The 16845-nt window shown below is 41.3% G+C and overlaps 1 protein-coding gene across 2 annotated transcripts in view; it reads right to left on the bottom strand.

Annotated features, from left to right (window-relative positions):
* NUP214 (nucleoporin 214) overlaps positions 1-16845 on the bottom strand; it is an 86688-nt gene that overhangs the window by 28609 nt on the left and 41234 nt on the right. For both annotated transcript variants that reach the window (XM_075905426.1, XM_075905427.1), the window contains exons 23-27: positions 16379-16540; positions 14127-14235; positions 4469-4544; positions 3633-3741; positions 781-886 (exon numbers count right to left, since the gene is read on the bottom strand). In XM_075905426.1, the coding sequence (XP_075761541.1) occupies positions 781-886; positions 3633-3741; positions 4469-4544; positions 14127-14235; positions 16379-16540 (562 nt within the window). The remainder of the gene's footprint in view (positions 1-780; positions 887-3632; positions 3742-4468; positions 4545-14126; positions 14236-16378; positions 16541-16845) is intronic.

The following is a 16845-nucleotide window of genomic DNA, read 5'->3' as shown; positions in this document are numbered from 1 at the left end:
TCCCTCTCAACTTTAGCCTCTTGAGGAGGAAACTTCAGGCCTTCTCAACAGCTAGGAGCTGAAGATTTGAAGGTTCATTTGCTCATGTTCTTGTCATGGCTTCTAGGAAAACCTCATTTCTTACTGATCTGTCCTGGCTGGATAAAGAGACAAGAAGCCAGATCCATTTTGGCTGTTTTAATTGCAGAAAAGTGACTACTGTATCCCCATTATGCATTTTTCGGCCCCCTCTCCAAAGGGGAGTAACTCTCCTCTGCACTGGTTTGAAGCACAGAGGTACAGAATGGTGAACTTAGAGTTGTCTCTGCTATGGATTTATGAGGCAGAGAATAAATAAGTTTGCCTGATCATCAGGGTGGTGCTTTATAAACCATCACATATATAACCTCAAATTAAACACTTGGATTTCAGCTGATTCAAAGGTTCCTAGAATTCTCCACAACCTGGCTACTGCCATGCTGCCAACCAGACACCCAAAACCTATGAACAGCATTTCTCATCCACACTTCCTGATCTAGAATGTTCACAGCAAAATAAAATCGTGCCATATTCTCCACAACTCTTTAAACTTCCTTATGTAGCCATTCTACAAACCATATAAACTTTTCCAAGCTTTGACTGGAGCTATTAGCATCAATTAAACAACAAGGGATAGAAAACACTTATAATTGGTTACAGTAGCTATTATTCATTATTACTACATAGCTCACTGATATCATTTGCTGTAGCTGCAATACAGTACTTAGAAGATATACAGAAATAAAAAAGCTTATAACAGACCCCAAAGAAGAGAATGAAAATGTCTTGTTAAACGGTGCAGCAGCCACTGGAGTTGAAGTTACTGCAGGAGAGGTCACAGCTACAGCAGTTTTTGCTGTCCCTTGCCCTAGAATTATAAGAACAACAATAGTTGCAAAAAACAGCACATCTTTTCACCTTCAGCCCCCTATGTGCTCTATGTAAAGAATATTTCAGGCCAAGTCCAGCAGAGTTCTCACATATTTGATGGACCATGTGCAGTATCAATAGGAAAAAGAACAGTCACAAACACATTGTGTCCTACTGCACAAACTGGAAACACAACAGAAAACAAAAGTCTTGCAAAATTTTAATGTCACATCCTCAGGAAGTACATATCCGTTTTATTTTATTTGCTTGGTACTTATACATAAAAATATCAGTGTTACTAGTGCAAGACTGCAGAACATGTGAATCATTACTTAGTGCAATTAAAGCAATAATTAGTATTTGACTAGAAGAAGAGTTACTGGTCACACTCTCGCATAAGATAAAGATTATAGAGTAAACAAAATCTACCAAAAGATCCTTGACAATATTCCCTACTGAAACCATCACCATAACAACCAGTGTTCAAATACTGAGAAGGCACTATCAAATTCAACATCTGACATTTTCAACTCACATTCAAGAGGGGTTTTTTTTTTTAAATGTATTGTTTTGTTATGTGAAATGTCGTTCCCTCACTATTTTTATTGGCTCTATTCTCTGATTAAGAAGCAAAAGACCCCCCATTTTTAAATTGCTCTTAGCCTTTACTTCTTAAGAGCAAGATGGATCCTTATTTTGAATGCCCTTGGCACCAAGGAAATGGAGAAGCCAAAGCTGCTATTGAGAAGTGACTGGAAACAATTCAGAGAAAAGTGGACAGGGATACTTGTCTGGTGAGCCTTTCAAAAGCAGCCCTGCTCCATGCCAAGGGCTCACTCGGCTTACTCTTCACAAGCATGGCACGCACTTAAATTATTTACTTTTTTTATCTAATTTTTACTACAGAAAAAACATGTTGAACTCCACACAAGACAAACAACGTTGTGGGGATTTTTCTGCAAAAGCTTCTTCCTACTCCATGTATCTCTTTTCTATACCATATTTCATAATTCTTCTAAGCAGTCTCTTCATATGGCTTTCTAGACATGATTTAGCTGTGTACTGAAAAACAAGGCTGATTAACAGTCTCTAGAGTATCCCCAAACTGATATGCAAAAGCCAGAAGAGCCCAAAGGGAGAAAACATTTGACAGTCCCTTTGATCACATCTGAGCACAAACCTCAGAAGTCACAGAAAACCAGTGGTGCAGTCAAATGGATTAGTGATTAATTCATGCTGAAGTATATTCAACTACTATTTAAAGCCATTTGCAAGGAAGTAGCCGTGTCTCATTTTCTAATAACTGACCCAGAAATGCCAAGTTTCAGGTGTCTGAGTATTATGTGCTGACTGTTTGCCAACCTCCTCTTTTGGACTGCACACTGTACGAGATTGTTGAACTAGGCAGCTATATAGATGAATGTCCACCTGACTATTACCCATCATTTCTTCACTTTTAGACATGTAACAACAAAGCTCATTCATATGCATCTTCACTTTGAAGGCAGCAAACAACTACTGTATAAAGATTTATGGGCAATTCCGAATGCTATATGGTCACAGTATAATCTAAACATTGATCTCTGAAATATATTCTTGTCTGGATCAGCTATACCAATGGTTTAAAATATGAACACTGTAAAGAGATCTGAAGTAGCCCATAAAATAACAACTGCGTAGCATGGGGTTATTCTGGTCAATATCCACAAATTCAGAAATATCCAGAAATGTTACTGTTATCTCTAGACAAGTATCATTGAGGCATTTCATTGGAAATCATTTCCATAATCTAAGGGCCTGCCTTCATAGCCAGTTACTGCTTGGCAAGCCAGGGTGTGACTCTACAATGCAACAGCTTGCCCCACGATCATCTCATGTGGGCACGGCTACTTGGGATGTAAATACCCATTACAATAGTTCACTGGTTAAAAGATTAAAGTTATATAGTTTAACCAGTAAGCCATTGGAGGGCTGGTACAGAGCAGAAGGGGCAAGGGTCACAACAGGGCTACTGTCCCCCTGCCTCCGGGGGACAGGAATCCTGCCTGCCAGGCATGGCAGGGGCTGCTCCAGGCAGGGGCCACCATGGCTGGGATTCCACTGGACAGCCTGCTGTGGGCAAGGGGCTGCTCCAGCCTGGGAACGCTGTGCCACAGGTGGGGGCTGCCCAAGGCTCGCTGTGACTGGGGCCCTACTCCAGCCCAGGCCTGCTGCAGGTGGGGGCTACTCTGGCCTGGGCTCACCCTTTGCCAGGTTTAGATAGGTCTGGTTAACCCATTACCAGGTAAGTATTCCAGTAAAACTAATGCTTACCAACTAACTGGTTAACCTGCTACAGCGCAGCAAAAGTCCCAGAGTACAGCTGAACATACCATGCTTTCAAGCCCAGTATCAGTTTTACCTTATTTTTTTGAATACATCAGTGTCCAGTTCAAATACTTCTAAAGTTTACAATTAAAGGGAACACACAAGCTAAATATTAGGTGAAGTCACTTGATTGCAGAATGAAAAAGGAACTTTTTCAAGGCAGAATTTTAAACAAAACTCATGTGGGTGGGCTGACTTTTGAACGGTGGCCTCATTTATCTTTGCATTTAAAACTCTCTCTAGAGACTGAAAGAGCAAGAGGACAAACAACAGAACTGGAATCAGTGCCTTGATTTCTTTTTTCCTGTGGACAGTGAGCTAAGAAGGTCAGGCCTTCTCCCATTTTTGTTTCCCCCTCAGCAGAAATGACAACTGACCTGAGATTTTGTTGCCAGATGATGTTTGACCAACTGTGGTGGTGACGGTACATGGTATGGATGTAGATACAGGTGAAGACTGTGCCTTAAGTGAGCTGTTTATAGACCCCTAAAAATACAGACACAAAATGAAAAAAAAAGTTACTGTTCAATTCTGAGGTGGATTTGGTTTTCAGAAAAGAAAATGAGTGCTACATTTAGCTAAAACTAGGAGAAGCTAGAACATCTTGTTCTAATCCACATTATTCCTATTCCAGTCATGAACCCACACATGGTTTTACAATACTGAATAGAGAGTCCATACTCAACTCTTCCAGTTTAACCCAGCAAATATCTGTCAATGCAGTTCTGGGGCTCTCCAGAACAAAGATTGACAACATACATGATTTTGGAATGTGGGTGAACATTAATCTATTGTAGCATCTAGTCCCCCAGTAGGAAAGGTTTTATGGAAAATACTGGATACATAGAATTATTCTTTCCCCGATTCCCCCTCTCCCGCCTCTTGTTTTTTCATTAACTCGGAATGTCTGTTAACATTATCTCCCTCACTGTTGGTTTGACTATTCAGCCCGGATGATGCAGTAAATCCAGAGCTACTAGCAGCCCACAAGCTATTTTCAAAAGCAAATTGAAAGCAGTTGAGTTAAGAGACAAAATACAGATAAGTCTGGCACTATCCAGTCAGGGTCACAGATTAAGTTGTAGTTTGGAAGGAATGCAGGGTAGAGATTGTGGAAAGGAACTTCAAGACATCCTATTCAACAGCAGCTGAAACTTAAAGTGGTGCAGCATCTGTCTTGCATAGTACGTAAGAGGTAAATATCAAGAGATACCTGCTTGGCTTGATTTGTAGCAACAGTAGCCAAAACTTGGTGGACTGCCTGGGCTGCAGATTGAGGTACGGATGATCTTTAAAAATAAAAAAAAGATTTAATGAAATGCTAGTTTAGAAGCAGCTCTCTCCCCCAAAGCATCGACTTCTGAGAAGTCCAGTACAGCATTGACAGCAAAGATTCCGAACATGTGATTTTAGCAAAACCCAAATGAACAAATCCGATTATGGAATAAACCTCTTAAATGAATAAGCCTCATTTAAGAGAGGCTGGCTGCAAATGTGTCTAAAGCTCCAGACTTACACGATCAAGTCTCCTTCACACCCATTTATGTCACTGAAGAGAAAGTAGTCAACCCCTCTCTATTTCAACAGAGAATTGAAGAAAGAATCAGCAGGCCAGGGGATTATGTGCGTTATACACCAGGCATAAAAACGTAAGAGGCTTTCCACGCATTCCAGAGTCTGGTACTGGATACAGACATGGGTAAGTCTCAGAAGTGATGAGCAAAACAAGACAAAAAGGGGGGAAACGCTCTCCCCTCCCCTGCCCAACGGTACTTTGTCTTCAAAGTTGTGCTAACACTGAATTAGCGAGAAAGGGTTGTGACATGGCTAACTTGTGATTTATAATATAATTGCTATTAGGGATGTAAGAGTTTAACTGGTTAACCAATAAGCACTAGCTTATTGGTTAACCTTACTGGTTAAACTCCTGGCCACTGCCAGCAGCATTCAGAGCATTTAACTGTGTAACTGACTGAATTTTAATCAGTTACAAAGTGTTTTTCTTAAAAAAATACATCCCTAATTGCGATGGTTATGGTTACAGTTACATGAAAGCTTTACTTGCTTCACAAAACTGTTCTGAGCCCACGGGCAATTGTTTGTGAAAGGCAACTACTTCTGGGGTGTGTAGCCAGACAGGAACCCCCCTGTAACATCCATTTTTGCTTGCCTGGAGCATGCAGGGCACACAGAGCAGTAAAAGCCTTGAACAGAAGGCCCGGATATGACAGGCTCAGTGACCCTGAATGGCTGTCAACAGAGATATGCCAATTGCTACCAAGAGGCTGCCGAGGAGTGCCCTTGACTGAAACCCATATTGATACAAACACGCGGGGGGAGGACTCTCTCGCCCAGTAAAAAATGTCCAGTACTTCCAATTTAGTTATCTCTCTTGCAAGTGTAAATTAAGTTGAAACTTGCTTGTAAGAACCGGCGCCACAAAAATGGACCAACACAATTTGGCATCTTAGATAAGAAAGAGGATACGGGCCCCTATGGGTATAAAGATGGGTCCAGCAGCACATTTACTCTAAGTGTCAATCTACTATCTATCTGCTGGTTGGGTTAGGTGTTTGACCTCCCGAGGTTCCACGGGGACGCCCACCTCGTATTTGTCTTTCCTAGGAATTGAGGGACAGGCCCTGGCTTGACCCGCTGGAGTCGAGAGGCACAGAAGGGGGTAAAAATTGTACCTGGATGTGGTCTATTGTCTTAAGTGTACACATAGACTTAGAGCTCTTTAAAGATTAAGCTGTCACTTGGTACTATTATTTCTATTTTCTATCTTTATTTTCTTTGTAACCATTTTTAAGATCTATATTTGCTAGCAGTTAAGAAATAGAGCAATAGCCATTGTAACCATATGATTTATAAGCTTCTTTAATAAACCTGTAACTGTTTAAGCTTTAACCTGACTCCTTCAGTTGCTGTAACAGAACCAAGCACAATTTAAAAGAACTTCAGCCGGTCGTAAGGGACAGGTATAGGAAGAGCTTGGACGTTTTGATCGTGTCACTCCCAGGTGACAGATCCGTTGGGGCATCTCTTAGTCTTCCCTAGACTGCCCGCTGCGAAGGGATCCTGTATCCTAGCAGCTGAAATCTGAGATGTAATAAGCTTTTCCTATAAACTCGGGGCATCTGTCAGCCTGTTGGCTGCCCTCCGCGACGGGACACCGGTCCTAGCGGTAAAGTCACGGACGTTAAACTCTTTTCGGGGCGCCCTCCAGCCTCCTAGGCTGCCCGCTGCAACGGGACCTTGCATCTCAGCAGTTGAAGACTTGGGTGTAACACACACGCACACACTGCCCTGACCGTCGGCTGACAGGGTGAAACTTAGCTCCCACTACATGTCACATTATGGCTCTAATTATTATGACATGGGAATTACCATCAAGTCACAGGAGCTCCTTACATTAGTGGCCCATTTAGTCCAATACCATAGGTTTTAGAAGTAGTAAGGAAGAAACCTTATAATGACCTACTTTTGCATACATCTAAACAGTGACAGGTGCTCTGTAACAACTGATCTCTCTCCAATATAAGATAGAACAAGAGTCAGAAGTCCTTCTCTCCAAGTAGAAATCAAATCTGGGGCTCAAAAGTGGTGTAACTTCTAAATCACTCCTACTCCCACACCTTTATCTAAGTCACTGAGTCACAAGGAAAACTCACAGAATTTTCCTAGTAACCCAAGGGAACTGGATATGTACATAGAAGAATAATTTCTCAAAGCCATTTGCCTTTTTATTCGGGAGCCAGGTAGGAGAAGCTTGGTTAAGATTCCAAAGTTTTAAAGATGGTAACGCCAACTCTCCTCAGGAGATTGCATGCTCCCATGGCCTAGAAAACAAGTCTTTAGTGTTTGTACTAACCACAAGCAGCATTTCTGGTTCTACCATATGCACAGTCTTCAAGTGCTTAAAGGCCACACAATGTACCCAACATCTGAGGTTGTGCAACATAACGTTCAGATTAATCAGGCAGCCCCTAGACAACTATTTTAGACCCCCTAACCAGCCAGGACACTTTTCAGCCAGATCCCTCAGTCTGTAGAATTACCCACAGTGCATTACACTGTAACGGTAATGCCCTATATTCCAAATACTCATCTTCAATCTTTGGGCATAAGCAAGTCTAAGATTCAGACCACATCTGCCATAAGGAACAAAGCCCTTTTATCTCAAGCTAAGGTGATGTCATGCATTTCTAATACTGAACTGAATGTCTCTGTCTGATGTGACATCATCAATGTGCACACACCCTCTCAAAACAACTACCCACTCAGCAGAACCACCACCAGATACATTATAAGCAGACTGCTACTGAAGCTTCACAAAGGGCACCCTGCACTCCGGGACTGATGTGAACAAGCTATGCAAGGAGTTTTAACCATCCAGTGCAGGGTGCACCATGACTGACATCTCTACAGATGTTTTACCTTCAGCTCCAGCACATCCAGCACCAAGCATCAATAATGAAGGGGAGAAGCCAGTACCACAGCTGAAGGCAAGATTTGATAAAGGATTCCTACAGCTTCTGCACACCTTGAGCACAAGGGGCTGCCATTTCAATAGTCAGAATGAGCATAATGGCAAAAGAACTTACTTGCCTGTTGAAACAATATGCAAGAGCGCAGGTGGAAATGCCAGGCTAGCTTCCTATAGGTGATCATTTGAAAGGTCTTGCACAATCAGTCTGTCTGCCCTATCTAAAGCTCACTTGACTAATATGCCGCTCCACATTCATTGCATTTCCACACAAACTAGATTACGTACAGAGTGCAGGGGAGATGGGAAGAGACCGGACTGAGCCTCAGACCCACTGACAGTCATAACACTCGTAGCATTCTTTCATCCAAGGATCTGAAAAAAAAACCCACCCCAACCAAGCAGCTACTTTTGAACATTAAGCCTAACAATACCTCTGGAAGTAGGTGAGCATTACACAGATGACTAAACAAGCACGACAGTTATGCAACTTGCCCAAGATCACAAGAAATCTGTGGCAGAATGGGGAACAGAACTCAGGAGTCTAATGCACAGGCCTTTGCTATAGCCCCTTGATCTCGCTTCTCTTAACAGACAGGATATTAAAGAGCAATGACTGGTGAAATAAGAGCATAAAGACTCTCCAGAGATACAAATCAGAGCTAAGCAGAAAGATGAGATAACTCCATTATTTCATTCCAGTGTTTTCAGAAGGTGCAGAAGAGCTGTATTCCTACTTCTGAACCACATGGATCGGTTCCCCTCTAATAATGTTCTGTATGCAGTATGTAGCACTGCTCTCTCCTATGTACAATTATCAATGTTACAAGAGAAAATGAATTAGGTTCAGGGACTGCCAAGGCCTACTGATGCCCAAGGCAAGCTGGAGGAATAAAGCAGGACATGCTTGTCGGCATGACTCTAGCTTATGGGGTTACAATACACATACAATTCCTTTCTCCAAGAAATCAAGGCATTGGAACATTAAGACAGTCACTTGGCTAGAGAAACTGATCTTTGGAGTTTTGCTAAAGAATGAATGTGTCCAGCTGATATGTCAGAATGTTATAAGGATATGGAGGAAAAGGGTTCTTTGGACCTTCTCCCCTAGACTTATACTCCTAAATCAACAGTTGCAGCAGCTCTGCTGGCAGTAGAGTTTCTGATCTAGATCAGTGCTTCTCAAACTGTGAGCTGTGTCTCCTGCAGGGAGCCATAAGTGTTTGGGAATATTCTTTAACTGCTTTTTTGTTTTGTTTTCCTAATTGACTATTAAACATGTCTTATCAATGGGTTTGCATCTTATGTTGCTACTACGGCCAGGGCTGTGAGCCTCTTGTCAGGGAAAGATGCTTCTGGGGAAAGCCCTTGGCTGGAGAAGGCAGCGAAGAGGCTCTTAGTACAGGTAGCAGATCTCTTTTAAACTGATCTGTGGCATTTCCTGGCAAGTGCTTGTGTCTGGGGGCCTGGGGTGTACCCAACACTGGTACGCTCCATACTACTGCATATGAAAATTCAAGTAAGGAATGCTGCACCGAAGCTGAGCCCTGAGCTCACATTTAACACAGGAGGATGTTCCAGGAAAAATGTAGAAGGAAAGCAGCGGAGAAGGCTAAAGAGCAAACAGGTAGGAGATCGAAGAGGTGATCAGGCATGACTGAAATAGCTTCTTAAGAGCCCTTCTGCACTCAAACCCACTATAAAAAAAGAACTGAGTTTGATAAAATAGAGTTCTCAACTGCTGGAGACTTTTTTGTTCCTATGGCTGCAGAATCCAAAGTGGAGACATTACCTCACACACACAAGTCAGCAGTGGAAACCCTCATCTTACTTTTATCACCATGCTGCAAAATACAGCAAAAATGAGTCTGAAATGTCCTGATAGGCAACATGAGAGAATGTACTTTCCCTTGTCACTTTCAGTAACTGGTATCTGCTGGTCAAGAAAAGTGACAATTTCCAAAGCCAGTGCATATATGAAACTCCCTCAGTGAAAACTAACTTTCTTCAGCAAAGCAGGTTACATGGACAGCTAACATACTCAAACACTAGGCTACAGCCATAAAATATCACTTCTAGCTTCTTCTGCCTCCTACTGGCTACAAATCAACCACATATCCTCACAGAAAAGGAAAGATTCCTAAATTACAAAGGTCCTATTATAGACCAGATCCATTCCATCTTAAACACTCCAATCTTCTCCGACTGCTACTAACCAGGATATTTCATATTCTTTGCTCCTGCTCACCATGTGAATTCACGTCACTGAATGTATTAAGACTCTCCTCCTACTAGGTGTGTTTAAACTTTGTTAAAAACAGCTGCAGACTAACGAGCTTTCAATTTAAAAACAAAAATAAAGCTAAAGGTCTGTGAATATTTTTTTTAAAATTAAAGATATCTGCTGATTTCAGGAAGTCCACTTTAAAAAAATATACAGATCTCCAGAGGGTCTCAAAGGACTTCACAAAATATCGTGCCCATTACACAGATAAGGAAACTGAAGCAGGGAGGTTAGTAACTTGCTCAAGTAACACAGTGAGAGGGTGCCAAACAAAAGCCAGCCACTACATAATGCTGATTCACTGAAGGCACTCTGTGCACTTGATATGCAATAGTACATACCAAGTATACGGAAGACATATTACGTACTATTGCTCAAAACTATATCTTGAAGTTTTGTGGTGACAGACTAGAACCTAATGATAAAGATGCAGCCCATGTCATAATATATATATAAATTAAGAGGATAAAAAGACTCCTTGATTCAGCCTCCTTGCGCCTTCTGCTGGAGCAGCACAGAATGTCAGCATGCAGAAGAATGCTGTTGTAATACTTCGAAGTAAAAGCCAGATTAGGTTTGCCAGCTATTACATTCTGTATTTATGAAGCTTTTCCAAACCAATTTCATGGATTTATGTACTGAGATCAACTCAATTTATAAATTTTTCTGTTCCTTTGTCAAATTACATCCGGATATTATTGGAGACATTTCAGTGCTTTACTCTTTGCAGTAAGAACTGAAATTACTTTTAAAATTGGTGAAAAATAAGTGTATCGTCTGCATGTAATGACTTAGCGCAATTCAAGACTTCAACATTTATCAAAACAATTCTTTCCAAAAGGGGAGAAGATAGCAAGCCACTGATGTTTTATGAGTATGAAATGATTTCTACTCACTCAATGTAGCTATTCTCACCAGGTCTGGTGAATGTTGGGGAACTAGATAAAAATGTATATAAAAATGTGCCAGATGAGAGACAAAGCAGGTAAAACAGGTAGAAATAGGGGCAACATTCCCCACAATGCTTCAGGATTGTTCTGAAGGGGTCAGCTTTCTGAGAAGAAAATTTGCAATTTCAGCTCTTTCAATCCTTAAAGGTCAGCTTGGTTCCAGCTGTGGAGGTGTTATTGCTTTTTTTTTTTTTTTTTTTTTTTAAATTGAAGGTGGGAGATCAACTATATACTAAGAACTGAGGCCACAAGAAAGCCACAGAACACCTGATAAGGACTAGAAATCATTATTGGGTGATGCTTACCATAACTAAGGGGGACTGGAGCAGACCCTCATCTACCATTGGCAGAGGACTGCTCAAGCCTGGTGAGGCTTGCTCCAGTCTGACTGGAACAGCGCCCGCCCATGGTGGGCCCACACAGCAGGCAGAGGTGCTCCAGCCCCGCCAGAGTGTCTCCCCCCTTCTTTTAGTGGTTAACCAGTTAACTGATTAAATGGGATTTTACATCCCTACAACCCAGAGAAGGTGCTGCGGTGGCAAGAGAGAAACAGGATGCCTGAAATAGTAAAACTGATGACAACTTTGCTAGACGGATGTTCTTTATTTAATGATCAATCTAATTAGTTAGCATGGGTTTTACTTTGTAGATTTTTTAGAGGGTATATTCTTAGAAAGTCAGTTATACAATAAGACTTTTTATATTTCAGAAGCTTTTATAAAGTGTATGACACCCCATGAATTAGAGATACAGATCCATTCTGCATATCTAAAACTATTTGAAGTTAAAATAGTTATATGATAAGAGTTCCAGTTCACGCTCATCCAAGATGTGCATCAATGATTCAATTTGGATACAGAACTCTTAACTCGACTGCATAACACTGAGGGAGATGATCACTGAAGCAAGAAATATAGTTAAACCAATTTACATGCCACAAACTTACATCATGTATAGATCAATTCCACAGGCTCATTCCAATTTGGCTTTTGGCAGGAGTGCTGGGCACCACTGTTGGTAGTTTACAGCACTTCAAGAAGCTACTGCCTCAGAGGAAGGCAATTGCTTGTAGGGAAAACGTAATACGAAGCAACTTCTGAACCCTCTCCAAGAGTAGATCCTCCGAGTTGCCCTCTCCAAGGTAAGCAACAGCTGATGCTCACCATTACAAAATTCTTTTTCCTAAGGTATTCTGAAATTATTTCAAAGGAATTCTGCTTTCCCTTCTCCATCAAAGAGAGGAATACAAAATGCATGTAATCCCAAATGGCAAGCTGAAACAATTCCAAGAAGCGCATGTCCAGCACATACCATTGTCTGGGATAAAGTATTTGCAATTCCAGAGGATTCACACTGGAAGCATATGGTGAGATTATCTCCTTTTATAATACTTTTTTTTTTTTTAAGCCATGGTAGGAATGCAGCATAATCCCTAACTCCTCTATTCCACCCCCCACATCCTTCTTTTTCTGTTATAAATTCTGGGTTCCTGTTATTTCCACTCCAGTTTCATGGTTTTACCCATGAAAGCTCTTGATACTATATGTATTTTTGTTAGTCCCTAAGGGTACATCTACACAGCAATGTTATTTCGCAATCACTTAGTCTGTGTCTACACAGCAGGCAGTTATTTCAAAATAATGTTGAAAAAACTGTCAAGCTGGAGGACTTCCTCTGACTCCTGTAACCCACATTGTATGAGAAGTAAGGGAAGTCAGAGGAAGAGTGCTCTATTTCGAAATAAGTGCTGTGCAGATGTTCCCAAATTTGAAATAAACTATGCAATTGACGTAGCTCAATTTGCATAGCTTATTTCAAATTAAGCCTTGCTGTGTAGATGCATCCTTAGTTGCCATACGACTACGTGTTTTTAAAGTCACAGACTAAAACAGCTATCCCTCTGAGTCCTCCAATACTTTCCAGTAAAAAATCTCTCCTCCCTCACTTAAAAAAAAAAAATCATTTATTTCTCTGGGCTTAAACCAGCACAGAAAACAAAACATGAAGATTCAAAGTCATTACCAAGACAGAAAAGAATTAGTTTTGTGGCTGGTGACACGGCTTGGTCAGAAAAGAAAAATCTCTGGAACGACTTGAATTGGCAGCTGGCTGTGGAGTATTGGAAGGCCAACAGTTTCAGTTAAACTCATAGGGAAGTCAGAACTGCTTGATAAATCATAAATTAAACAGTGAGCACATGTTCGTGGGATTCTGTGGAGCAAAACAGCCTAGCATCTGGACATATTTCTGGGAGCTCTACCCCTAATTAATATTAATCCCTGAAATATCAAGGGCTTTCTACAGCACAGAAATTCTAGTGATGCAAGTTACTAGAGAAACTGGAGCAAACATTTAATCCTGCAGGGCAGGAACTAAGGGGCGTGGGACTGGAGAAGTAAACTACAGAGCAGATGTTTTCTATGGCAGAAGGAGTAAACAGGAGAGCAGCTGGACAGCTCAAACACACAGATCCAGAGTTAGTTGCAGATGGGTATGCTTTCTTCACTCAAAAGTAGAGGATACATGCAAAAATATTGCTGAATGGGGACAGGGGACTTTATAGCAAAGTTTGAAACCCACCTTTGAGGCAATACGATTCAGAGTTTGCATTAGCAATGAAACCATAGGACCCAGAACCACAACAGAAAGGGAATGTACCAATATATTTTGTGTTTACATACACCCTAATAATTAACTTAATCTTAAACCACTAGCCTAGATTATTGGGACAAACTCAGAACGGAAATTTCCTTTGTTTAGGCAAATCATGTAGCATGCCCATGAACAGGACTCGACAATCACAGTGAAAACGACTTGCCAGCCCTGCGCATGTGCGAGACCCACACTGTGCATGTGCGAACGGCTGGTGAACAGGGCAACTGGCTAAAATCTACTCTCCACAGGAGAGTAGATAAGTGGATTTGTCGAGCCCTGCCCATGAATGACCTGGGAAGGACAGTATCCATCATCTTTATCCATCATCATATACTAAAACGGCAATGGATCATTCCTCTCCAAATCACTTCCGCTTCAACAGATTTAGAATATAGAAAGCAGTAGTATCGCCCCCTCCTGGCAAATGAACCTTATTGCCAGGGGTAATTAATGGAACAGATTAAAACACAGAAAAAGGAAATCACTCACTCACCCGATTACTGCAGACACAGCAGGGGCTGAGGCACTGTTCTTCAGTTCACGCACGTTCACCACCTGAGGGACGTTCTTTAGATTGGATTCAGTCAAGGAGGTGCTCACGGCTTTAAGAGTGAACAGAGAGGAATCCCACCCATTAGCTGAAATATTCTATTACACATGGTTCATTAAAGTATCCAGAGGAGTAGCTTCTTAACTAGACCACCACACGTGTACACCTAGAAGAGTAAGGGATAGAATCTGCAATATGCTAGCTACAATGGAACACCTGATCTAGTCAAATCAACAGAAACCACAGATAGGGCTTAAATTTGATTGGAGTAATTTACTGCTGACTAGACAAGTTGTGACTTACAATACCACAACTAGGATATATACAGGCAGACAAAGATACACAAGGAAGACATTAATGAAGGTATATGATAATTGGTATCAATACTTGACCAATCTCCTGTTTACAATTCAGAAGTCTGGTTATTTTATCCTTGGAACTGCGATTATGATCTCCTCTTTCCCTTCTTCCCTCCCTCACCTCAAAAATATGTGAGTAGAAAATAAAAGTCTATACTAGGGTCCCACAATAATACTGTGGGCACGTACAGAAGTACCTATTGAGAGTGCATGATTGCTATTTTGGTCACTAAGTGCATGATCTGTGTTTGTGTACATTCAGAACTTATTGGAACGTAGGCAATGTCATAAAAATTATGATATTTTATATTCTAATGACTGCAGAATTACTTACAGCAAATTCAATTATAATAGATTGGTGTAATCAAAAGTAATACAATCTATTTTACTCGATTTTGTAATATTTGGAAGTATTGTATTTTGCTGCATGAAATTTGTACATCGTAAATCATACTTAACACAAATCTCCCTCACCTTTCTCTTATTAATATTTTTGTTATTAATCTAAGAATTTAAAATGCCTAGTTCACTTTTTAAGTACCCCCGCTGTCCATCTACCTTTTCCAGTTCCATTCATCTTAGACAAGGAAAACAGACTAGTCAGTTTCCTCTTTGTCTGCAGCTGAATTTTATTATTTACTGCAATGACTGGGCATTACAAGAGATGCCTAAATCCAAACCAAAACCCCTCCACCATATATGAAGTTTTTTCTATTAAGGTCTTCTAAAAACCTTACAACCAGATGTAAGGATTAACCTACTCACAATATTCCTTTAACATTAGTATTAAACTGCTTTAAAACTAGGATGTTAAATATCGGTTAATTGAATAGTCAATTAACCTCATTAAATCTTATTGGTTACTTGACTATTCTATAGGCCCTGGGGGTGGGGCTGGCACCCAGTGCGCTCCAACTCCACTCCCAAGGAGCCCCCTGCCACTCTCGTGTGGGGTGCCGGGTGGGAGCTGGTGTGCGAGGGACACCAGTTTAAATACCAGCTCCCCCTCATGGACTGGCTGCCTTTCACCCCACTGATACAGAAGCAGCAGTGTAGGGTGGCAGCAGCCCGTCTGGGGGGCAAAGGGGAGTTGAGCTCCCTGACCCAGTGCGAGTCGGAACAGAGCCGGGCTGCTTGCCCTGGCTCCAGATCCGGCACAAGCCAGAACAGAGCTGAGCTGCCTGCCCGCTCACCTCCTAATACACTTTAGATGCAGTGCCACAACAGGGGTAAGTCCCGAACCCGGCACAAACCAGGATTGAGCAGAGCTGCTGGCTAGCCTGCTAAAAAATTTACTGGCAGGAGTGAGGTGGGGAGAGGGAAATGCCTGTAGTCTATAGCACTAACAGATAAGCTTTTGCTTATCAGTTCATTGACTATACTATTACATCCCTATTTAAAACATAACTAACATGGTGAAGAACTATTTTAATTATGCAATAGTCAAATATTAGTAACTCTTAGGGGCTTATGGATATCAAATAATTATAATTGTAGCTTTTCAAGATTGTATACACACACACACACACACACACACACACACACAAAATATCTGAGAGAGAGAGAGGTCAATTTCTGTGTTTCTGCATAGATTAAAGTAGTCTTGGATGAGAATTCTTCAGGCATGATAGTTAAATAAGAGAGAAGAAACCACTGCAGCATTCTTTGGGGAATCACACACAGAACCTGTACATGTCCGACTTGGCTCATGCCAGGTCAATGATTTCTTACCCTCTAAATCATTAAAAGTCTACTAAATTCCCTTACTACAGAAATAAAAGAAAACACCACACAAGTACCAATGTCCAGACTTCAGTTGGTTAACTTCAGCCTTACCTGGAGTCTGGCTAGCCATCTGTCTTCTCAATGCTGCAGCAGCAGCTGCTTGCGGTGCTGGGACAGAGACAGTGGGAGCAGGAGCCCCATGTTTCACAGTTTTTGTTGCAAGCATTGTGCTGTCTGCCCCTTGTGGAATGATTCTGCTTGAAGAGGTAGGAACTTTAAAAAAAAAAAAAAAAAAAAAAAAAAGTACAGTTCATTGAATTCCCATGATCAAGGGAGACTCAAAAACCCCGTACTAGAATGTACTGATACTTTTTAGCATGCAGGGTGGGTCAAATTGTTATGACCTTGATATTACTCTCTTTGGAAATACATAATCCAGTTCATACATGAAATTCCTTAGTTAACCTTATCAGAATGTCATCTGTAGAAAAAAAGCCTTCTCAGCTACCAGATGTAGGCTGTCACATAAAACATGGACACATTTCTTGGCTGCTTCTCAGACTCTGCTTCTGGTCACT

This window comes from Pelodiscus sinensis, chromosome 22, assembly GCF_049634645.1.
Source record: "Pelodiscus sinensis isolate JC-2024 chromosome 22, ASM4963464v1, whole genome shotgun sequence".
In the NCBI taxonomy this organism is placed as follows: Eukaryota; Metazoa; Chordata; order Testudines; family Trionychidae; genus Pelodiscus; species Pelodiscus sinensis.
Note: the sequence above shows the minus strand (reverse complement) of the source record. Positions and strands in the feature narration are given on the sequence as shown.